We start from the raw sequence: 24724 nt of genomic DNA on the forward strand, positions 1-24724 counted from the left end.
TCAGCGGAAACCAACTATGATGTTGGAAATCGAGAGCTGTTAGCAATTAAATGGGCCTTTGAGGAGTGGCGACAATGGTTGGAAGGCGCTGCCCATCAGGTCTCCGTTATAACGGATCATAAAAATCTACAGTATATACAGTCGGCCAAACGACTGAACCCTCGACAGGCTCGTTGGTCACTGTTCTTCACCCGTTTTAACTTTATAATCACCTATCGTCCAGGTTCTAAAAATGTTCGGGCAGACGCCCTGTCCAGAAGTTTCCTGGCACATCATACTCGGGTCTCTAGCCCAGAGCCTATTGTTCCCATGTCCGTGATTCATGCCGGGTTAACCCAAGACCTAAGTTGCACCCTACAAAGATTTCAGAAATTAGCTCCTGATAATACTGCAGTAGGATGCTTGTTTGTCCCAGTACATCTTAGGAAGGCAGTCCTTGCGGAAGCACACAGTAATCGGACTGCTGGACATCCTGGAGTCTTCAAAACGTTGGAAATTCTTTCACGTACGATATGGTGGCCATCTTTGTCTGATGACGTCAAGGATCACGTTCGGTCTTGTGAGGTTTGTGCCAGAAACAAAATTCCTAGGACTCGTCCGGTAGGGCAGTTGGTTCCTTTGGTCATTCCTGCAAAACCATGGACGCACTTGTCCATGGACTTTATAGTCGATCTGCCACTCTCTGCAGGACACAACACCATATGGGTTGTAGTAGATCGATTTAGCAAGATGTCTCACTTCATACCATTAACCAGGCTCCCTAGTGCTCGAAATCTGGCTCTCCTGTTCATCCAGCACATATTCCGCCTCCATGGTCTTCCGGTTGACATTGTTTCGGACCGTGGGTCCCAGTTCATAGCGCAATTCTGGAGATCCTTCTGTTCCCTTCTTGGCATCAAGGTCAGTCTTTCATCCGCATACCACCCTCAGTCTAATGGGTAAACTGAAAGGGTTAACCAGTCGTTAGAGCAGTTCCTGCGTTGTTACACTTCGGAGTTTCACGACAACTGGTCCTCCTTGTTACCCTGGGCGGAGTTTGCCTATAATAATTCGTGTCATGCATCCACTCAAATTTCTCCATTTTACTGCAATTTTGGTTATCATCCCAGATCTAATTCCCTGTGCTCTCTCAAATCTGCTGGTATTCCGGAAATTCGTTCCACAGCCAGGGATCTCAAGGTCATCTGGAAGAAGGTACAGTCATCATTGAAACGAGCCTCATTCTTTGCAAAAAAAAATTCGGACCGTCACCGTACCACCTGCTCCCTCAAAGTGGGCCAGAAAGTGTGGCTGTCCACACGCAATATTAGGCTGCGACAGCCTTGCAGGAAATTGGGGCCTAAATTCATCGGTCCTTTCCGCATTATCAAGCAGATCAATGCTGTAGCTTTCAGATTGAAAATTCCTGCTTCGCTGAGGATCCCCAACACGTTCCACTGCTCCCTCCTTAAGCCTGTGTTATACTCTAATCTATCTCAATCGTTAAGTTTGCCTGTGCAGAATAGGAACAAACCACAGAGTTATACCATCCAGAAGATTCTCGACTCTAAAAGAGTGCAGGGGCAGGTGCACTTCCTAGTACAGTGGAAAAATCGTGGACTAGAAGAGCGGTCCTGGGTTCCGCGAAGACGATTGTATGCTCCAAGACAGTTGAAGGAATTTTTTCGGAGATTTCCTAAGAAACCTGGGTGTCGGGGTTCCTTAACCCCTCCTCAAGGGGGGGTGGTACTGTCACGAGCCGCGGCGGTACTCACAGCCGCCGCGGCTCGCTTCCCGTGCGCCCTGGCGTCCCGGCCGTCACCATGATGACCGGGGCGTCACTTCCTCCCATCTCCCGACCGTTGCAACGGTCGGACGCCCCGCAGTGTAGCGCCGCGTCCCAGCAACAGGGGACAGCCGGGTGCGTGCACAGAAATATTTAATAGCTTGGTGGCTATCTGGCCTTGATTTATTAATTAGTCAGCCCCTGGGTCTGCTTGCAGAGCTAGGCTCTGATTGGTCCTCTTGTATATTTAAGGCAGTGAGTTCTGCAAACTCACTGCCGGTTATAGCTTCTGTGCTCCAAACTGCTGACCTGCTTGTTCCTGTTCCTGTATTCTGATACCGCTACTGATTTCCCGTGTATGACCCTTGGCTTTGAATTGGACTTCGCTTGTGTTTCCTGTGACCCTGATCTCTGGCCTGTTTACCGTTTCTGCTATCTGCCTGTGACCCCTGACCTCAGCTTGTTTACCGATACTGTTGTCTGCTGCCGGCCCTTGACCTCTGCGTGGACCTCACTCCGCTTGCCTGGGTTCTCCCCAGCCGGTACACACTTCACGACCCTCTGTCAGTCTGCGGCCCAGTCTGTCCCCACCATCAGGGGCTCCAGTGAACACCTGATTGGCAGAGTAGATTCCGGGTTGTGTTGTGCCGGCTGGAGGGGTTCCTAACAGCTGAGGGATTATTTGGATTGTGGACTGGTAAGTAATATGATTGAAAACATTGTCCTGCATGGATTTTACAAGGCTTCCCATTCTTCTTCCACTCAGTGTCTCATGTAAATTATGCTTAGTTCCAACCGTATTCAAATACAAGTGTCTCAAGATATGTTTCAATTTGAATCTGAGTGGTAGTACGGTCTGTCTAAAGAGTATTTGCTGTATGTAGAAATATACATCAGACTGCAGTAAACAATAATAGATTGCATAAAACTTTTATTTGATCATAACATAACAACTGTTATCAGTATAATCTTTTATTTAAATATTAATTTTCAAATATCATATTGTTTTACTTTTATAAAGATTATTTCAATGTGTACTATACATAAATTGCATATAATATCTTAGTTGCATACAGTTTTGTGATATCTAATGGCACGCATTTTTGTAACTTTTAAATCAAATCCTATGCCGTATCAGTCATCACTATCAGCTGGCAGTTACACCTGTCCTGTAGGGGTTGCAAATAATACGGCTGAAAAGAAGCATAATTATGACAAACTCAGGACTGACTGTCCATGGCCTACGCTCGTCTACCCCTTCCCTGTTCTGCCTCTCAAGTTGTAAACAGACAGAAGTGTCATTTGCATTCAGATATGATTTGCATGCAGAGATGAATTGCATGCACCAGGTACTCTCAAGGAGTGCCAGTGTGGTTCCTGGTGGCTGACGCATGCTCCGAGACCAAATTCCTTCATGTGGTCCATTCCTCCCTCCCTTCCCCTATGTGTGGTCTCCTTCTATCTCTGTCAATGACAAATGTTCTGCCCCCATGACACGACAGGTGTGCCATTCCATTTGTGCAGAGCGGCAAGAAAGTTGCCAACACAGTGCGGATTGAACAAGGTAAGTGTGAGGGAATTGAGGGGGGAGGTGGGTGTCAATATAATATGTGAATGAAAGGAGGGGGCTTGGCTATTAATTTAATTGTGGAGTGTGGGTGGGAGCTAATTGTTAATGGGTGCTATTATTATTTGTGGGGTGATGATGGGGCTATTTAATTTAATAGTGGAGCCTATCAATTTAATGTGGGGTGAAGGGACCTTTAATGTAATGCTGGGGTGGTTTGTGGGCTATTAGTTGAATGTGAGGTTAAGTTTGGAGAAAATGAGAACTATTTATTAAATGTGTGTATTAATTATTTACATCAGGGGATGATTGTGGGAAATAGTTATATTTATTAGGTATAGCTCTTCACTGTCTTGGTGTTTGAGGTATATCGATTCAGTGTCTCCTTGACTGATGCATTTATCCGCTCAATGTCTGAGATATATACCTTCATTGTGGCAGTGTCTGAGGTATATCTGACATAAACAAGAGGATACATACACTGGCGCTTCCTTTTTTGTATAATTGGATGATCATCTTTTTGCACTCTGAGGTATATCTGTCACCAATCTACACACCTGAAAAGCAGCACCCAGCATGAAGTGTAAGAGAATGATAATATGGCCAATCATATCATACAGGATACCGGTGGACCTCACTGAGAAATTACATACCGTCATGTTGTACAGCTGTGTATGTTTGTAGCAATCTGACATTGCATCAGTTGTGGTGGTAATAAAGGGAATATCATTATGCTGAAACTTACACCTCACGTCTAAGTGATAATATCTGAATATAAACTGATGGAGTCAAGATTTTGTTTTTACTGGTCCCAGGATCCATTTCTTCTATACATTTATCCAAATTGCTATATAATAATCATACAAATATAGAAAGACATTAAGTGAACCAGTGAGCAGCAGGAAGAGGTGTGTGACGCAGAGCCGTTACTGGACATTATAGAGCCCTGGGCGAGAAAGAACAACGCTCCCCCATTTTTTATAGGGGCAATAGAAAGCACAGGATGCACAGCCCTAGTTATGGCTGTGTAATTTGGCCACAACCTATGTTTATTTGCAATACAAATATTAGGCACTATGATACCCAAGCCAAAGGTTGCATATGGAGCCCTTTTAGCACCACCTTTCCCTGGGTTTCAGTCTGTTTACCTTAGACAGCTGACCACTAGTGTGTTATCTACAGCTAAAACATCTTAAAACTGCTTGTAAAATGCAGATATCCCATAGATTGTAAGCTTGAGAGCAGGGTCCTTTTACCTCGCTGTCTGTATTACCCAGTATTGTATTATTAGTATTTGCTCTCCATTATAAAGAGTTACAGAATTTGCCGGCTCTATATAAATGTTGATGATGATGACGTCTTACAAATCATTGATCCCTATGATAACAAACTTACCTGTTTGCAACTTAGCATGTGTTCAAGTGTGATGTGTTGGAAATATTTCATGAAGAGGATTAGATCTGCTGGACTTGACTGTGTACTAAAATGTGAGGGGGCAAGAGTATATGCTTTAATACTCCTTAAAACTACAGCATTTTTCAAGTGTTTAAAAGATTGATTGGCTGCAGGTAATGCTTTGCTGCAAATGCATAATATTGCTACCACACCGTTAGAATATTTGAGGACAGTATCCAAGCTTTCAGGAGAAAGGGTTACAGCCGGAATAGTATGCGTGCAAAAGAGCATGAGGCTAATCTGGAGTGAAATTTTTTGCTTTGCAGTGTGAAATGAGGTGAAGTCGTGTCTGCACGGAACAGTGCCCCAAAACTGAGACAGTTGGCAGACTGTGCTGTCCTTACGATCTGTTCTTGTAGATTTGATGACTTGATGCAGCTGGTGTCTTAAGCTCAGTTGTTGGTTAGCTGGATCCTGAAATGTTGGAGTCCTGTTTGAAAAGACATAGTAACTGTATAGAAGAACCGCGACACTGGATGTGGGAAATCTTTTACATGTCAGCATCCAAAGTGAGTGCCCTAAAAAAGTGTGAGGCGAGATCCAGCTGAGGTCTGGAGTGTAAGGAGCCTGCATGTGCAGGAGACAGTCTAAAGTGTGCATGCAGAAAGAGGCTCAACTGTGGATAACCCTATTCTCAAATTGAATTAAGAGAACCCACGACTTACCTTCTTCTGCCCTGAGGTGCTCAATGTCCGACTCCTGTGTCTGCTTCCTTACTTTTCTAGTACATGCATTAGCAGGTACATTTGTACAAAGCTCCCTAAAGCAATCTGCTACCTGTGGTCTCTGAGATGAAAGAAGGAGACAGCCATAAGGGAGGAGAGGAGAAAACCAACAAGGAGAAGTTAGCCATTGCAGGTGGAAGAGGATACAACCAAGGAGGACACTGCCATTAGGGAGGAGCAGAAACACCAACACGGAGGAGGGAGAAGCTAGCCATTGGGGGGAAGGGAAGGACTAGCCAACAGGGAGTTGCAGGGAGGGGTGGAGCAACCACCAGCCTTAGACTAGATTCCACCCCTCCATGTAACAAGGCTGAGGTCAGTCAAGGAGCTGGAATCAGGACTGTCAATTTGTAAGGAAGACTGGCAGCAGTAAGTATAATATTGATGTGGAAGAAGGCTTCATAAGCTAAACAGCAAAAAAATAGATTAGGTAATGATCTTTATGGGCTTATTTCAGTGTGGAGCTCCATCAGGCCTTTTATTAATACGGTCCTGACTAATTGCAAACAATGCTTTCTTTAATATGGTGTTTTTATTACAACATTTTTGGTGCTTCTCTTTCCCACAATGGTAATCACACCACCACTATTCTGACTTTTTACGAAAATGCCAACTATTCACATATGGAATCATATCCTAATAAATGACAAAAACAAGGGAATAGATTTACTAAGCGGAGGTTTGCCGTCATTTTATTAAAGGCAAAGCTCATCGGCAAAAATTGACGGCAAACCAAGCTAGGGGTATATTATTAAATATACACCTAGTTTTCCCCAGGGTCTGACTAAGCCTTATAAACACATTTGAAGACATACTCATAATAACAAACCAATAAAGAGACACACAAGATGATTTTTTCTTGAATAAATATTTATTATAAAGAAACCTTAACAAAGAAAATAAAGCTTTGCATTCCAGTCTGAACTCACACACTGCAGTAGGAAACACCAGGTAAGGAACAATGAAGTGATTTTTTTTTTTTTACTGGATAATTTTTTAATCCAAACTAAGAAAGAAATCATTAGTGGAGTTTATTGGTATTTACTAATGCACTGGCCATGCACCACAAAGCAGGATGCAACTGTGTGAGAAAGCTTTCGTGAACGAGGACAGAAAACCCCTAGAATTTTTAACAGGAAACTACTAACATGTGTTGCAGCACTTCCCCCTTTCAGAATGGAAGAAAATAATGCTGTAGTGCTACCCAACAGATAACTTATTTCACGGATGTTGGTTTTCAAAGGAAAGCTAAGTTGGCTGTAAAAACATCTGCGTGAAACGACTGATCTTTGAATGGCATGTCTACTTACTGGATGCCAACATAGTGCCCTCATGAGGACAGGATTAAATGTCTCCGAAAGCCAAAAAAAAGCAAAGATAAATTGAATTTATTAGAGCAACTACATTTATTTACCCTGATTTATCAGTACTTTTGGAAATATAGTTAGAAATTTACCATTGCTAAAGTTTATGGTTGTAAAGCACATACAGATGGAGCATGTTTTGAGAGGCCATTTAATGCATTCTGGAGCCTACCAGGGAGCTCAGGGAATTCTGGTCACAGAAACTCTGTACAAATCTATTGTATAACAATGGAAGTGCAGCATGGTAAGAGGCTAATGGCAGATCTTTTCTGTGTGATGTGCTAAATTACACTGTGCTTCTAAAAAATGTCTCATTTAATGACTCCATCTGTAATATTGTTTTTTCATAATTTTTTTTTTTCTTTTACTATTTGTTTTCCTGGTTACATTTAATCTAGATCTACTCTGTAAACCACAGAACCTAATATTTATCTCACATTCTCCCTGTAAAGTTTGGAGGTCAAACACTGAAATCTTTAGACTGGAAATTCTAGGCTAGAAATATATGGAAACAAGGAAACTAGAGTAATCAAGCAAATGCCTTTGTATAGTAACTGGGAGAGATATCTATGTAACATGGATTGAAATATTTTGCTTTATTGTTCCTTTGTGGATTGTTTTCTCATTGTTCTGGGAGGAGCAGTGTTCAATTGCTATACACAACTCGTTCCTCAAATAATTACATGCAACCTCTTGCAGGCTACTAAGTCAATGGCTGTGATAGAGGTTTTCCTTCTTGTGTGGTATTATATGATTTACAACTTTCACATTTCATTCCCAAAATGTGGAATGGTACAGTTGATCTTGCACTGCAGTCATTGCAGAGAATCTGCGTGAATAGAAACAAAAACAAATAAAAGAGATAAATATACTATAACATGTTTATTCCACAAATGTACATACTGATATTATTTTTTACAAAAAATTATGTATAGGGGGAAAGAAAGCTACTTCAGAGGCTGTGAAGTAGTTACCACAGGAGCACTGATTTAATCCCCTACACAAGATTACGTAAATTCATGAAGTAGAGTGATTATATGCTATAAATAACTGTTGCAGATTGTATACAAAATAAGAAAAAAAAGGAAAATGTCTTACAAAATGAATTTCCATGTTCTATTTCCCTTAGGCAATCTAGGGACAAAAGAACAGCTAGGGAGAACAGATGTCAGTCTGCATGCCGTGCCCTGTACAGTCATGTCCTCATCTAATTGAATTTTATATATGAATTAACCAGTTAGTATTGCTTCAGCTAGGCAATCATCATAGAACACATTTTTAATCAGATCAGAGATCGGTGGGGTTTATTTGTTGAGTTCTTGACAAATAGAGCTGACAGATGGACTGGGAATGCACAATACTTATTTATTACCCTGGGATTAAACACAAAGATTTATGTTTAACTAAATGAATACATATAGAAATATTTCACATTTTTTAATGATATGTGGGAATTTTCACTTTCATTTGAAAGGTTCTGTAAAAAGATGGTGGTACAATATTAACCATAAAGGGGGTGCAAATAAAAGTAAAATTAAACGTAATAGCCAACTATATCAAAAAATAGTCTACCATTCTTAAATTTCATCGTAATCCCCCTTTCTATAATAACAACCTTTCAAAATTCCCCTCTTTCATTACAATCCTATGCTGCAATAATCCCACCAACACGCATATATGCAAAGGGCAGAATGACATCCTGTTCAGATGGGACTGAATCATTGCACTCAGAAGGGGCCGATCATCACACCACTGAGAGTAGAGCTCCAGAATGTAATTTTCAAGGCACTCGGGACATCTCAGTGCTCTTTATGTGCTATCACACAGTGCTTGGGGGGGAACCGTGAGGAAATCAGTTCTGTATATGAGCAAAACTAATTATCTCTTCAAGTAGCGCACTGCCATCACTTAAAGAGTTCTACATATATAACAGAACTGATTTAAGGAATGCTGGTAAGCTACTTAAATAATCAGTTTTGCGCATGTGTAGAGCTTGCTAAGTAAGAGAAGCCTAAGTTTTATTTAAGGTTTTAAAAAAATAGGTTTAAGTTATTTTAACATAGCCATTTACCCAAGAGTTTTTTAGGCGCCCTTACTTAAGGGACTTTGAAGAAGGGAGATCCAATATCACACTTTCTAATTGAGGAGACAGTGAGGGAGGTGCAGCTAACTGGGGACAGTGAGGGAGGAGCAGCTAAGTATATGAGCAGTTACCTGCATAGGATTTCATTATAAATAAATGTTCTCTATGTTTCACAAGTCCTCTGCACCTACTAAAATGCAGCATATGCTATTTTCACAGCATCTTGCATTTTAATGTGTAAGACATAATTACCACAGAGATCAATTAACTCAATATTGGCAGCTGTTCTAGCTGTGTCCATGATGGGTAACTGCTCAGCAGCTAAAACATGATTTTAAATAGAGAAGTGTTTCTGAACCTTTTTGAATCACATATACCTTTATAACTGCAAATGTTTTATAAGTACCCCTTAATGTGTGTCAAATTACCCAAATGACCCCTCAAAATGAGTTCATTTATTCCATGCATGTATGCCAAGCATCTCTTTGTGTCTTTAAATAATTAAAAATAACCCATATAATAAGATTTCTATGAGTTTTACTCTATAATACTGCAATAAACTATTATAATGAACTTAATCAAACAAGGTGAAGTACCCTTCACCTAAGATAGCCGCCATTGCTGGACCGCGAATGCACCAACTGGTAGAATAGGCCGATGACACAGATTTTAGGCGGATGAACCCCACTGAAGTACTACATTATGGGTGGTTGGAGGCTAACTTAAAAAAGTTGTCGAAAGCCAACCACACCTTTGGGTGTACAAAATTATACGCATATAACTGTGAACTTTTGTCTTTTCCTAGCTAAACAAGTCAGGGCTAGTGGGCAAAAGATATCTACCATGTTACTGTAGTTTAGTCAATTGCATAAGAATATTTATGAGGCATGGAAGTAAGGGCGGTACTGAAATAATGGGAGAATGGTAAACTGACAAACAGTGGAGAAAACTAGGAATCTGTCTCCATTCTGCTGATTTATTTTTCATTCCCACCCCCTAATAATTCTTAGCTGACTTCATTTTTTTCTGCTTATTCGCTCTCCCCCATATAGGTATATGCCATTTATTTCCTTGTCTGTTCCATTTAGCTAGCCTCTCTTCCATCTGCAATTTTCTTAAAACTCAAAACACATATGGAAAAGTACTCGACAGCAAGGGTAAAAACATCTATGAATATATAACCAGGAAGCACTTACATAAACATTCATATTTTGATATTCAGAGGGCATTGGTGTCTGAGCAACCTCTTCATCTAGCTGTTGCCAGTACCGAGACATATCCAGTGCAGAACGCATGCATAGTGGACACCTGTATCCTCTGCAATAAAAGAAGGGAAATCATTAGATAAGTGAAAACACTTAACTTTCCCTGTCAAATGTTTCTGAACACCAGTGGAAACATTCACTTAGTACACAGTACTACTCATTAGTTTAAAAAGCACATAGTATATTTGAACATGATCAATTACAATTTCTGTTTTTGTATACTGCCACCCCCCCACAAAAAATAAAGAAAGACAAAGTTGAAAAGTAATATGAATGAAATCAAGCAGTATAAACAAAATGTCCCTTTTATAATTGTTTAAATTTAGGGTATTATTTCTGAATCACATTTATCATATTTATTTATTTTAGCTGAAAACAGCAATACTAAAGCAGTATTCTAATGTTAAAGTGTTCTGTTCTCTAGAAATTCAATTTTGAAAAAAACAGGCAAGCCAAATGAAGGTCAACCCCAAATCAAAACGGAGGTCAGCAGTAGCAAGGATCTTAAATCCGATTATAAAAAAACATGTTTCATTGCTTTGGCATGCAGAAAAGTCCCAATTTAAAACACAGACATAAATGGCAGTGTGCAGTTGCTTGTTCGTTGCTTTCTGTTGTGCACTGCACAATACTATGATTTACTTTAAACATTCTGTCAGGATGCACAAATGAAATTTAGAGCAATACGTAATACACTTACTGTTTTAGCATATCCTCATAACATGTACTGGCGGAAAACAAAAAGACAAAAAACAAATTAGGATTCACAATACCTAGTCCCCAAAGCTTAAGTATAAAGTCACAAAAGCTGAAAAGACACAGAAATCGTGCAGTACTTTAAGATGCACCAAGACTTGAAAAACACAGATTTACCAGAATATTAATGCTCTGAAGGGGCTGAAGATGACTGTTTAGGGCTATATTAAATTCACAGCAGACTAGAGATCACCAGGAAACATATTTTACATATACATTTGACTGTTGAACTGAAAATGTAAAGAAACTTCAGAAATCACTCTTATTTCTGTCCCGAGGGCCAGGAGTGGCCTTTTATCCCTTAAATGTGATTTTCCAAAGCCAACCTTCTGCACTCTCCTGATTCAGTCTTTTAACAGTCAAGAAATGTGCATCAACCACATTTGTCACACATGAACTCACCAGTGTGTTTACGTATTCACAAGAAGAAATACTGTGATGTCAGTATAGACTTCTCTGACTGAAAGATACCAAAGATTTACGAGGGAAACGTAGAGGAGGTCTTCTCTCACATCAGCAGTAATAAATTGTATCAAGTAAATAACGGTTGCTGTTTGGTCATATCATATTCACAAACATGATCATTGAGCACTCACTCCTACAGTTTCTGTTTCAAGAACATAGGTGTGTGAGAGTGGTTGAAGCAGCGGCTTAAAGTGACGATCACAAGATGGTTGAAACATAGGCACACACTTTTGACAATCTGTGTATGAAACTGCACTTTCAATTGAAGACCTGTAGTGTGTAGATATATCTTTCTAGATAGAAAGATATATCTAGGTAGATAGATATACAAACACATATCTCCGCCTGGTACTTTCATGTAAAAAAAGGGACTACACTGGACATTATTTGTGTAGAAACTAATTACTGCCCTTATTTGTAATGACACTGAAATAACTGGGAAAGCGTGGACTCGCACATATACATACACACAGTGGCCACTTTATTAGGTATATTTGCTCGTTAATGCATATATCTAATCAGTCAATTATGTGGCAGCAACTCAATGCATAGAAGCATGCAGACATGGTCAAGAGGCTCAGTTGTTGTTCAGACTAAACGCCAGATGGAGTATCTCAGAAACTAATGATCTCCTGGGATTTTCACTCATAACAGCCTCTAGAGTTTACTGAGAATGGTGAGCAAAACAAAAACACATCCAGTGAACAGTAGTTCTGTGGGTGAAAACACCTTGCTAATGAGAGGTCAGAGAAGAATGGCCAGATTGAAATGAAGACGACAGTAACTTAACTAAACATGCATTACAAAAGCGGTATGCAGAAGAGCACGTTTAAACCCTGAAGTGGCTACAGCAGCAGAAGACCACACTGGGTTCCACTCGTCAGTTAAAAACAGGAAACCGAGGTTACAGTTTGCACAGGCTCATCAACAGTGGACAGTTGAAGATTGGAAAAATGTCGCCTGGTCAGCCGAATCTCGATTTCTGCTGCAACATGCAGATAGTAGGGTCAGAATGTGGCGTAATCATTATGAATCTATGGATGTGTCCTGCTTCGTGTTAATGATGTGGGCTGCTGGTGGTGGTGTAATGGTGTCGGGAATGTTTTCTTAGAACATATTAAGCCCCTTAATACTAAGCATTGTTTAAATGTTACAGCATACATGAGTATTATTGCTGATCATGTGCAGTCTACCCAACTTATAGTTGCTACTTCCAACATGGACCAAAATCTCTAAGGAATGTGTCTAGCACCTTGTTAAACCCATGCCATGAAGAATTCAGGCTGTACTGTGGGCAAAGGGGGGTCCTACCCAGAACTAGAAAGGTGTCCACCAAGTGTATATGGGTATATCCCCTGAAAATTACCCCAAAAATCTATCTCACACTCCCTAGTAAAAGCATAACATTACCACCACTAATATTTAGTTCAAGAGCTTGAAGTGTTTGGATATCTTCAGTTAGTTCATGACTTAACAAAATGTAATTACTACTCATTTCAGCCACATTGCTGTAAACCAACAATTCACCTGCACCAATGTAGCATTACAAAAGCCAAGCCTACCTGACATGTGACTTCTTTACGAACACAGAACGTTATTAAGTGTGACAAGAATATCACAAATTTAATCACAAAGGAAATATCAGTGGCAGTGTAGAGAAAGATGGGTAATTTTTCATGGGTCATTATAATTTACAATAATTTAGCAATGTGTGAGCAGCAGAGGAGTGCAGATACTTGGATCAATTATGCGGATGCCTGCACAATTTTCAGAGGAGTTTGCTCACATTGTGCTCGACATGGAACAATACTTAAGCAAATTCACATAACACTCGTCATTCCCTAATAGATACATGGACACTTAAACAAAGTTTGATTTTAAAGAAGTAGCCGCTCACCTGTGCAAGAGATGTCCGCAAGGGAGAACACGTGCTCCGACCCTGGATGTATGTATATCCTGTAAAGAAAATGTACAATTAGGAGCCTAATATCTTTATTTGTCAAACATATGCAAAGAATAATAAATGCGTAACAGTCTATACTGGCTTAAGCTACAAAGCATGTTAAGTCGGCCACACACAGCACAATATTGACATTATCAGAGTTCAATTTGGCCACAAATGGCTAGGCAGCTGGATCTGTTACACTGTCTCAGGAGCCTGGTAGTGCACTTAGAAGATGACAGCACACACAGGCCGATATTGGCCATATGCGTCCACATTTACTAAAGTGTCCTATACTGATCTGACTAATATTATTGGACATGGTGGTTATAGCCAGCATTATTTTTTTCTGATATACATAACATTGGCAACAGAAGATACATAATCACATACATAAGCTAGGCTTACTTTATTAAATATAAAACCAGGATATGCAAATCACATATCCTATACCCATCCATTAAATGCCATCATACAGCATATACCTTTGGCTAAAAATCTCAGCCTGTACCTCTGTCTTTGTCTATTAGAAATCTTAGGGGCATATTCAATTGTCGCGGGTTTCCGTGGCGTTAAAACTATTACCGTTATTACGGTAGTAGTTAGCTGGATTTCAGCACGCGGCTCAGGGATCTGCAAGCTGAAATCCAGCAAGAAAACTACCGTAATAACGGTTTTTAGGCACATTAATACCGTAGTAACGGTAACAGTGCACGGAGCGCGAGATTTTCTGCGTTCCGCCGACAATTGAATATGCTCCTTAGAATATATTACTATTTTTTCCAATGAAAATAAAAATATGGATAAAACGGAACAGCAGTGTTCAAGAACATTGTATATTTCCCTAAACAACTAGATTATATTTTGAATTCAATTTTAATTATATTCTACTTAAGAACCAGAGCACTTCCATAATCGCTCCTACAATAGCATACAATATTGAATGCAAGTTCAGATGTAGCATTCATTACACTATTGGCCTTGTAAAAGTGATTTTTATTATTATATTAACTTATTTGATTGCTAAGTGTTAATGTAAGTGTTGCACTTAATAATTATAGCAGGAATCACCCCATCTAACAGGTTCTGATATTGGTATCACATGAGGACAGGAGGTTTAATAACGTTTATTGCAGTCAATTATATCTATCTCCCAGTTATTGGTCCCTTGCCTATGCAGCCGTCACACTAAATAATGAATTTGTTGCAGAACAAAATACAAGAATATTAAAAAGCCATGCGAGTATAATGTTATTTATAGTCTATCTCACAAGAACAGTCCCATGATGAATGTAAACTCGGGATACTTTCATTATAAAGTTGGAATTGTGGTCGGCATTTTTTTTTTTTTGGGTTTAAACTTATCACTGTATTCAGTTGACTTTTCCCCAGTGCTGTTCATTGTCACGAAGTTCTTATTTTGTCGTTCCCGTGTGCTGCTACCAACTAAATAAAGTAACTTCTGCAGCAGCTATAATGGTTTTCTTTATAGTAGGGATCATTTCCAAATTGTATACACAAATTACTAAATTGGTAAACTCTAACTTTAATGACTAACATGTCGATGTATAGCAAAATTGTACGACTAAAAGAACATTACAACAATATTGTCAGGACTTCCCATTTTTGCCTCGATAAACATGTTCCCAGAGTTAAAACTTTGTATTTTAAAAGTATAAGGTCCCCCACCCCACAGCCAAGTCCTCTATGCCACGGGAAGGGAAGAGCTGCATAGTATAATTTAAAACATATTGAAGTAGAGGGGTGAAACAAGTAAATATATTTTTGGAGAGTGGTGTAACCTTAAAAAAATACCTTGCCATTAACATATAGTGACACTTTCCTAGTTACCAGGCTTTCAAAAAATAAGGCTGCAAACGTAAACCATAAAGTGTTTTATTACTATTATTCACCTCCCATGGCTCCAAGTTTGGAGTGTGACATCACTTTCTACCTGTAAAGCCTTTGTCCAGTAGATTTACAAATTGAAGGTTGCACACATATTAGGTGTAACACTATTACCTTCATTTCCTGGTCCTAATACAGTGGTAATTTTTGCAGTAACAGAGTTGACTTCCTGAGAACTAGCAGTTCCCCTTTTGGGCATAAGGGATTTCAATGATTTTAAAGTTTTAGTCCCAACACAAGTTCACTTTTATTAAAGGAGATTTCCAGAAAAATATTACTAACCCTCCCCTTCCCACAATGAATAACATCATTTTACAAGATGCTTGCGACCCCTGCAGTTCCAAAGCTGCTCACTCTGTCTGGGAACACTTCTCCACGCTCTGGTGTGACATACACTAAATTCTATTGTAGTTTCTAAAATAATCAGTGTGCATTAGATCAGATAGTAATACGAATAGCAGAAACCTATTTGTGTCTCTGATGATTCCTAAAAGTCTTCTCTTATTTAAAAATAACAATGAGCAGAATTAGGGAAGAGTTTACTTTTTTTGTGGCTTCTATCTGTTAAATGGAAAATATATTACTAAAACAAACAGCTCCATGTCCAGAAAAATTGCAATGATAAATTAAGAAACTAAAAGTAATTCCCAGCAAAGCCAATGTAGCACGAAACACTGTCATATCAGCAGCGTCTCAAGAAGTGGTTAAAAGACCATTATTCTGAAACTCAAATTATTCTAAAATGTATTTTGCTGTACAATTTTGTGGCGGTCCTGTCTGTACACAAGAGATTTTAGATTAATAGTTTGGCAACAAGTAGTTCACAGAGCTTAATAACAAGCTAACTCTTTATGTATAGAAGATAATAATAATAATAATAATAATAATAATAATAATAATAATAATAATAATAATAATAATAATAATAATAATAACAATGAACAACAGGTGAGTGTTCTATCATACTGATGATGACTTGGCTACTAGGGATACTGTTTCAGTCAATTCTAGTGTCATTGTTTTATAATATTATAGAATCTAAGAAAAAGAATCTAAACATAACTGTAAAATTCAGCTTCATGCTAGTGCTTTTCCTTTTTTGTTTGTTAAAATAAATCAAGGATGTTTAATCCTTCTGCTTCTTCACAAAAATAACTACTAATTTTTCAAAAATTGTTGGTTATTCCATTGTCATCTGATAATATAATGTGGATTTTATAACATCAAAGCATTTCACTGCAGCTTTAGATCTATGTCAGTATAAATCTCCTAGCAGCAGTGAGAGACTGAAGCCATGAAGATCCTCTGTTTGATAATGAATAGGGCATTTATTGCTGCAAAAAAAAAGAAGAAGAGAAAGCGGTAACACCTTTGACAGCATGCCTAGTGGACTATGTGAGGTGTCTGGGTGTTATTACTCTGTCTATTCATTATTATAATATGCCAGTAAAATGTATACTTCTGCTGGTAAAAATGACACATGTGGTGTTGTTCACATTTATCCAAGGCATTGTATAATTCACAAACTTTATGTGGAAACGTGGAATATATGGCAGCATGGTTCAGGTCTTCTACAAAGATCTTAGATGACCCTTCTCAGCCAGTGTGTGTGTTACCCAGCATGTGAGAAGGCCAGATAGTTAAAAGTAAATAACCCCTTATTTATATTTTACTTAACTTTAACTGTCCAGTAAAACACACTGTTATAAAATTATTCTGCAGAGAAACATATTTCTGTTTTTATAGGTTTAGTGACACAAACTCAGGAATTCAATTCCTTGCGTTGTTCTAAAGAAGAACACGGGCCGCACACTGTTACTGTTACTACGGTAATAGTACGCATTATCACCATTACTACGGTAATCTCAACGCTATTTTTTTCCTCGCAGCTCTGTGAGCCACGACCAAAAATGTGCATTAAAATTACTGTAGTAACAGTAATTGAGCACGGCCACATTGTTCTTATAACAACGCAGGGAATTGAAAGGAATCTAGAGAATTAAAGCAGAATTTAAAGGAAGTTCTGACAGTGGAAATAACAGAAAGAACAATAAACTATAGTATTCACTCTATGTTAATGCTTACCTCCAAACATATAGGACAGTCTTGTCGTGATACATTTTCAATGCACTAAAGAAAGAAAACTTGCATTAAAAAACAAATGGGTTATATCCAATGTTACCTTGACTTAATTCTCAACCTGTGGCTTACCACACAGAAAATTGTTTTTTTTAATATATTACATAACATATGAGGATTTTTTTAAACTAAACATCAAGATTTTTTTATCCAGTGTTCAACCTCTTAGATAGCGCAATGTAAACCATCAACTGTGTTTTCCTACAGAATTGAAGAAAAGTATTTAACAGTAATTACCAAAAAGTGCCTTTTCTTCACCTGTAGTAGGAGGACACAGACAATGGTATGTTCCAAAGCTTTTTTCAACAGGAGTGGAAAAATGCTTAAAAGTAAGAGCTACCAGGAGAAAATTTCTATCAAGACAGTCTTTGACTAAGGTAGTAACATCAAACAACCTTGAAGAAATTGGAAAAAGTATACAGGGATGAGCAAGTGACTACTCTACAAGCCTGGTACACTGAAGCCCTGTGTCGCATTGCCCAAAAGGGACCAACCAATCTGGTGAAGTGTGCCATTCCTGGTGCATAGAATCTGAGCGCTGGAATTCCCAAATCCTGGAAAGGTACACAAGCAAACAGTGAACCACAGCCTTCTTAGCGTTTCAAAGACAGGAATAAAAGGATGAAATAAGAGCCAACTGGTGCTAAAAAAAAAAAAAAAAAAGCACAGCAAGGGCAAAATTCTTCATCTTGAGGTGGACCAAGACCAGCCCTTCTTCAATACCCACCTGGAGAAGTGGGAGCAGACAACAAAGCTGAAAAACATCTGGTGGGAACCCAGACAAAATATTTATCTTCTAAACCCTGTAGTAGACACAGGAAGAGAAAGGATCCTGAGCATCACCTGAATTAGAATTGAATGAGGCCTTTACTTTTAGGAAACATAGCTTCAAGACATATCCTGTCAAAGTTAGCAGTCAAGGGCCTGATGAAAATGGAGTCCTTAGGAAAGAACTCTGGCTGTGCGTTCTGGGCAAACTGGGGCCATAACAATCAGCTGAACCCGTTCCAATCTCATCTTCTGAAAAAGTTGGTGTAATCAGAACAGTCGAGGAGGAAAGAAGTAGAGGAAATGAGGATCACAGAACACCAAGTAGCTCAGTGAGATATGCCTCCAGATCCTGGGTTATAGTACTTCAGGGGGAGATTGCGATTGATCAAAAATGCCAACACATCTATTGCAGATGGCCCAAAAACATCTACAAAAACCTGACAGACCTTGGGATGAAGATACCAATTATCTGGGTCTAGGCACTGCCAACTCCTAAAGTCCACCTCAAATCTGTGTACCTCCAGGATGTAGATTGCTAAGAGGGGCAGAACAAATTGCTTAGCCAATTGTATGTTCCAAGATGCTTTCATTATCTACTGGAGACTGCAAGTACACCACTGATGATCCAGGTAGGCTTCAAATTACTGTCTATCTTCACCCTGGTCACCTGGTCTTGAGTGATGACATTCTAGTGCTCAAGGCCAGAAAAATTGTGTTTGATAAGTAGGAAGGACTCCTGAGGGGACCAAGTCCCACAGCCCCCCCCCTCCCCCCAATCCCTGTAGCCTGCCAAAGTGTTAGAAAGCTTTCACCAAAACCAGATGAGATGGGTCCATCCATTCCTAAGAAACATAGTTGGATAGGACTCAAGAAACCTTTTTCATAAGTGCAGTAATGCGCTCTAAAGAGGGCATATGTGGAATCGCATGTATGAGTTGCTTCTAAACTGGAGACCATAGTACATTCCATTTTCCAAGTACCCATCTCCGATATAAGACAATGTATCATGGATACAGGATGCCAGGTTCATCAGCTCTGCTCTGGGTATGCCATCCTGCAACTCTTTCAGGAGTTGCTCTGCCTGAATGAAAACTTGGGGGGCAAAAGCTGAACAAAGAAATCCTGGAGGTGAAAAAAAGCTTTTGGATAGATATTCCAGTCTTATCAGACTGGTTCTTGAAAGATGCCACCAGTAAAAGAAAAAAAGAATACCTTATGGCGCTCAGCTACCAACAAGCAGCTATTCAAAGAGATTATGTAATTTCTACAACTTAGACCAAGAAAATATATATAAACAGAGCTATGTTGCTTTAATAAAAAATCAAATAAAAGTATTAAATTTTTTTTAAAAATAATTATTTATTACCAACTCCATTTAACTGCATATAACATATCAAAACATTTATTATTTTAAGACCACATATTGGATAAACTCCATTAGAAAAACAAATACAGAGTATACAGATATCTTTTGCCCTTATTAAATATATCTCAGCATATACAGTCCACTTCTAACTGTTAGCTCTCTACATTCAGAAACACCAGGTCCCATTAACAGTCAGAAAAAGAATAGTAATACTCAAGGACCCCAAAGTCTCAATGTAATAAACAAAATACTCTTTCTGTTTTCTTTATAGAAGGGTTAAAACTCCACACTTTGTCCTGAAAGAAGCAGCACATATATGTTAAAAAATAGACAGTCCCTTTTGCTTGTAATAGACAACCTGCATATCAATGTTGAATCAGATCTCACTACTACATGGTATTACAAATGACAGTCTCTCTCCAGACTTTTTGGTTCTTTTGGATCTTTCAATGCTGAAAACATCAATGATAAGTGTTCAGTGAAGCCAGTGGACAATAGCCAAAGCTAGATCACTAGCCTGGCTGTAGGCAAAAAGCTGTCACAGGCTTCTGAGGCTGCTGGAGTGAAAGACAGCTGAAGTGACCGGCTGGCCGATGAGTTGCTGCTGTAAAACAGGGTTGCCTTAAGTCTGTTACAGTTCTGTGGTTGCAGACATTTGAACAGTATCTCATTGACAGTGCACCCTCCCAGAGGGTATCTACGGGGATGCCTCCTAGTTACTTGCACCACTGATTTCCATTTGGTTACTATCTTATAAAACTCATATGGCCTCTGTCACACTCGACATGAAATGCGCAGTAGTATGTTCAATTCATTGACTTTTCCCCTGCTCTGACAACTTTGGGTATCCCGAACGTTTTCTTAATCTCTTGAGGAAATGTGGAGATATATGGCCAAGGTTCAGTCCTCTCTGCTCACGACACAGGACGGGAGAACCGGAGATGTTGAAGGGGTCAGAGTGGTAGCATCCCCTTCTCGCCACAGAAATCAGAATATCTACTTCACCAGCACTTGCAGCTGGTAACGAGGTGGGGAAGAGAGTGTCTCACAACAGAAGCCAACAGACAGAGCGGGCACACCAGAACCTAGCTGTTGTTTTTAGGGCCCACTTGTTAAAACCTAGGATTTTACCAAGTATTACAAACGTGAGCTTCTCTATTCAGGCATGCTAGCTTGGCTGCAGTAGTCTAACAAGAATCTGAACAACAAATAATGCATTTACACAGTCTTATTATATACCTTTCTTGCTACTGGTTAGATTTTAGTTACATACCCTGTCCTGATTTCCCCCCATATAGTGTTTGACCGTGCAAGGGTCCACAGTACATTTTGTTTTTTTTGTAACTTGGTACAACCAGGTACAGGAATGTGTCTTAACTCCCTTTCTTATAGAAATCAGCTTGAGCACACTATTCCTTCTGCTGACTATTAACTATTATTAACTCTTAAAGTATTAATTTTATATATGATGTCCCTGGGAAAAGTACTATACTGAAACGTTGGAATGGATCAAATACACCCTTTTGATACAAACTACAATTTGTCTTGAAAATTCATACAAGTTCCATAAAATTCATAACATACTGAACGTGTAGTACACACAGAAAATTGTAACTATGATCGTTCCTCCTGGGATTTTTTTCATAAATTTTAAGTATACTTTAGAAAATTACCAGTTAAACAACAAAAGGTTTTGCTTACAATTTTTCAGCTTTCCAGAAATTGAATCCACCCATGTTCTGCTATTCTTAAAAATAGACATATGATTAAGTTTGGGGCAAAGCTACACATTTTAACATTAATCTACACTATAGAAGTATAGCAGTTTAATATGTTATTAATTGCCAATGGTACATTTGGATATCATAGTTGCTAAGGATAAATAGGTTGACTTTGTTTTTCCTTATAGATTTAAGCAACCAAAATAACAAATGTAAACAACTAACACCCCTTTCTCACCAAAATCCCAGGTCAGACACAGGATAATGAACACGGTTTCAAGCCTTCACACTGCACTTTGGTCCCGGGTATATCCCAGGTAGCCGCCTTTCACACTAGACCGTGTCTGCCCTGCATTTTCACGTTGAGCCCCTCCAATGAGCTGCTTTTAAATGAAGCTGGGTCGAATAACTCAGGAACAGCTTTCAGACAGCAGTGTATCTGGCTCCAACCCAGGAATGACCCTTGTCCCGACTAGGGTCATGGACCCAGGTCGCCCCATTCACACACGACCTGGGTTAAACCGGGGTCCATGCCTCTGTGTGAAAGGGGCATAAGTATCTGTAGACTGCTCTTGTGTAAAGTACTGAAAATAAAAAATAACAGAATTTTTTAAACTGTCTCCTCTGGTGGTAATTTTATTAGTGTGTACTGTTCAGTTTTCTGTTCTACAAATCAAACGCATTATTTTGTCATGTGAAATAAACATATAAACTACATTCTGAAAAGATAAAGCAGATATTAATCTCTTGCCTTATGGTTTCCTCTGAAGCTTAACGGCAGACATAAATTACACTTTGTACAATGTTCAAACAGTTCCCTTGGACCAATCCTAAAAAATAACAAAAATGTTTGAAACAATGATTTGAAATCACCATATTTTAAATATTTAGGTCTAAAGGAGATTAAAGACTTTAGAAATGAACCATTTCAAATTGGACCCATCATGCAGGTTTGAAAAATGAAAATATAAAAAGTAATATATTATAGTAAAGAATTTGCAGTGTGTAATTATTAGCACGCATACTAGAGTACTATATAGAAAATAACGTGCACTGCACTTTTTACCATTAAATCTCAGGGAAAATATAAAAAACACAAATTTTGTTCGCATTGTTCCTAAGAACATGGCAGACGCACAATTTCACTGATATTACGGTAAAAAGTAACACAGATTTTTGCTCGCACCTCTATGGGGTGTAAATAATAATCAGCGTTACTTCAGTAAAATAAAATCTGCGCGAGATGTCTCGCAGCCGTTCCAGAGACACATTGCGCAGATATTTAAGAAATGTAATCTGCCCCTAAAACTTGCACATGCTACGTTGCACTCAGCTAGTCAAATGATCACCTAGAACTATTTAGGAGCCCGAGTTGTAAACTTTATGCAGGCAACAAATCCTACAGTTCGTGATTATATCACCAACATTTTCTATATCACAAATTGCCAAATGCTATTAAAAGATATTTAAAAAAAACATACACCATACATGAAAGACTTACATTTTATTACTTTAACATAAAATATAAGGTATATCAGCTAACAGGATTTTCCAGGAGTTAAACGCAAACTCCACCAGATCAATTTGAGAATCAGCCAAAACCTTATCACAGATGAATGTTGGTATCCTGTGAATTCTGTTAGTATAAGTTGGACGTAGACTTCATTTCATAGAAAGGTGCTTTAGTAACATATATTATGAGCCTCTGTATGCAAATGAGCTCATACATATACAGTGTTCACATATAAATGGAGCCATGCTCAATCCTTCAAATACGCACAGGCATTTTTAAGTGCACTGTCAGGACTACATGATTTGATTCTGGACTTCTAAAGCCTTGCACATTAGTTGTTTAACAATGGGGCACAGACTTTGCTGAACAGTAAACTGTTACAACAAGCACTAATATCTAAAAAGACACAAAGCCCTTAATTCCTTTATAACTGTGTACAGCTTTCTGACAAGAGCCATATTCCAGTTTCCACATTGCTTTGGTTACACTCGAAATATTTTTTTACCAGTCTACTCACAATTCATACTGACTTTTCTAGGATGATTTATACTGGTAATAAATATAAATATATATATGTGTATATTTATTTTTTATAAAAATAATCTCCCCTAACTACTTACAGTTACTTTTATACAATAAATGCAATATCCCAGATAATATCCCCAAAATGTAAGCAAAATGTAAGCATTTAGTTCTCCTGATCTGTTTATTTACACAAAATCTTAGGGCCATAAAGGAGGATTTTTATACTTCCGATAAATCCCTTTCTCTGAGTTCATCTGGGGACACTGCTACCATGGATTGTATGAGGGGAGCTAGGAGTTGGCACTTACACTGTTAATTATTTGTTTAACCTACAGACTCCTCCCCTCTGCAACCCCCTGCATCCTCAGTAAATTTATAAAGACCCAAGGAAGGGTAAACCGAGAAAAGAACAGAAGGCAGAAAAGCAGAAGGGAGGGAACGCAGTGTCCCCCAGATGGACTCAGAGAAAGGGATTTATCTTAAGTATAAAAATACTCTTTTCTCTTTCATCCTATCTGGGGGGACACTGCTACCATAGGGACATTCTAATGCAGCACCCTAAGGGAGGGACCGCTCTGATAGCCCGGCACACAAAACACTGAGGCCAAAACTGGTGTCTGAGGACGCAAAAACGTTAAACTAGTAAAACTTAGTAAAGGTATGGACAGAGGACCAGGTGGCTGCTCCGCAAAGTTGATCTGCCGAAACTCCATTTTGTGCAGCGGAAAGAAGTACCCACTAAGTGGGTGGAATGGGTGCAATGGCTAGCTACAGGCCGATCTATCGTGACATAGGCCTGTCTAATGGTGGATGTGATCCACCAGTGATGATCTGCTTAGTAGCCGGCCATCTGCTCTTATAAGCCTGCAACAGCACAATAAGGGAATCTATCTTGCAAATGTCTGAAGTTCGTTTGACATATATGCTAAAGGCACACCAGCCAAGGATTCCTCGGATTGGAGGGCTGAAGATCCATCCCGCACCCAAAAAGTGGGGACTACAATTTCCTTATTCAGGTGAAACCTGAAACCACCTTAGGTTAAGAAGAAGGAACCGTCCGCAGAACAGCCCTATATATGGGCAAGTAGCAAGAAAGGGCTCCAAGCTCTGGAACTCTACGTGTAGATACTATGGCCAAGAGAAAAACCACCTGAGAAACTTGAGCTTAACCGTGCTCAATGGTTCAAAGGGTGCGTTCTGAAGAATAGTTAGCACCAAGTTCAGATCTCAGGGAGATGTGGGTGGGACATAAGGAGGCTAGATATGCAAGACTCCCTGAAGAAAGGTCCTCAGTTCCGGAACTCCACAATTTTTCTCTCCGAGAGCTGAGCCTAAGACCAGCAGACAAAGGCCAAGAGGCTAGAAAATAGAAAAGCCCCTGTGTGGCAAGAGTG

At 39.1% G+C, this 24724-nt stretch overlaps 1 protein-coding gene across 6 annotated transcripts in view; it reads right to left on the minus strand.

The window, feature by feature from the left end:
- Positions 1–6482: 6482 nt before the first annotated feature.
- Positions 6483–24724, minus strand: part of RCHY1 (ring finger and CHY zinc finger domain containing 1) — a 31767-nt gene continuing 13525 nt past the window's right edge. For all 6 annotated transcript variants that reach the window (XM_075202139.1, XM_075202175.1, XM_075202166.1 and 3 more), the window contains 6 exons: positions 22044–22122; positions 17381–17425; positions 13343–13401; positions 10925–10951; positions 10156–10276; positions 6483–7705 (listed from right to left, as the gene is read on the minus strand). In XM_075202139.1, coding sequence (XP_075058240.1) covers positions 7580–7705; positions 10156–10276; positions 10925–10951; positions 13343–13401; positions 17381–17425; positions 22044–22122 — 457 coding nt within the window. In that variant the 3' untranslated portion in view covers positions 6483–7579. The remainder of the gene's footprint in view (positions 7706–10155; positions 10277–10924; positions 10952–13342; positions 13402–17380; positions 17426–22043; positions 22123–24724) is intronic.

The sequence above is a fragment of the Mixophyes fleayi genome, chromosome 1, assembly GCF_038048845.1.
Source record: "Mixophyes fleayi isolate aMixFle1 chromosome 1, aMixFle1.hap1, whole genome shotgun sequence".
NCBI classification, from domain to species: domain Eukaryota; kingdom Metazoa; phylum Chordata; class Amphibia; order Anura; family Limnodynastidae; genus Mixophyes; species Mixophyes fleayi.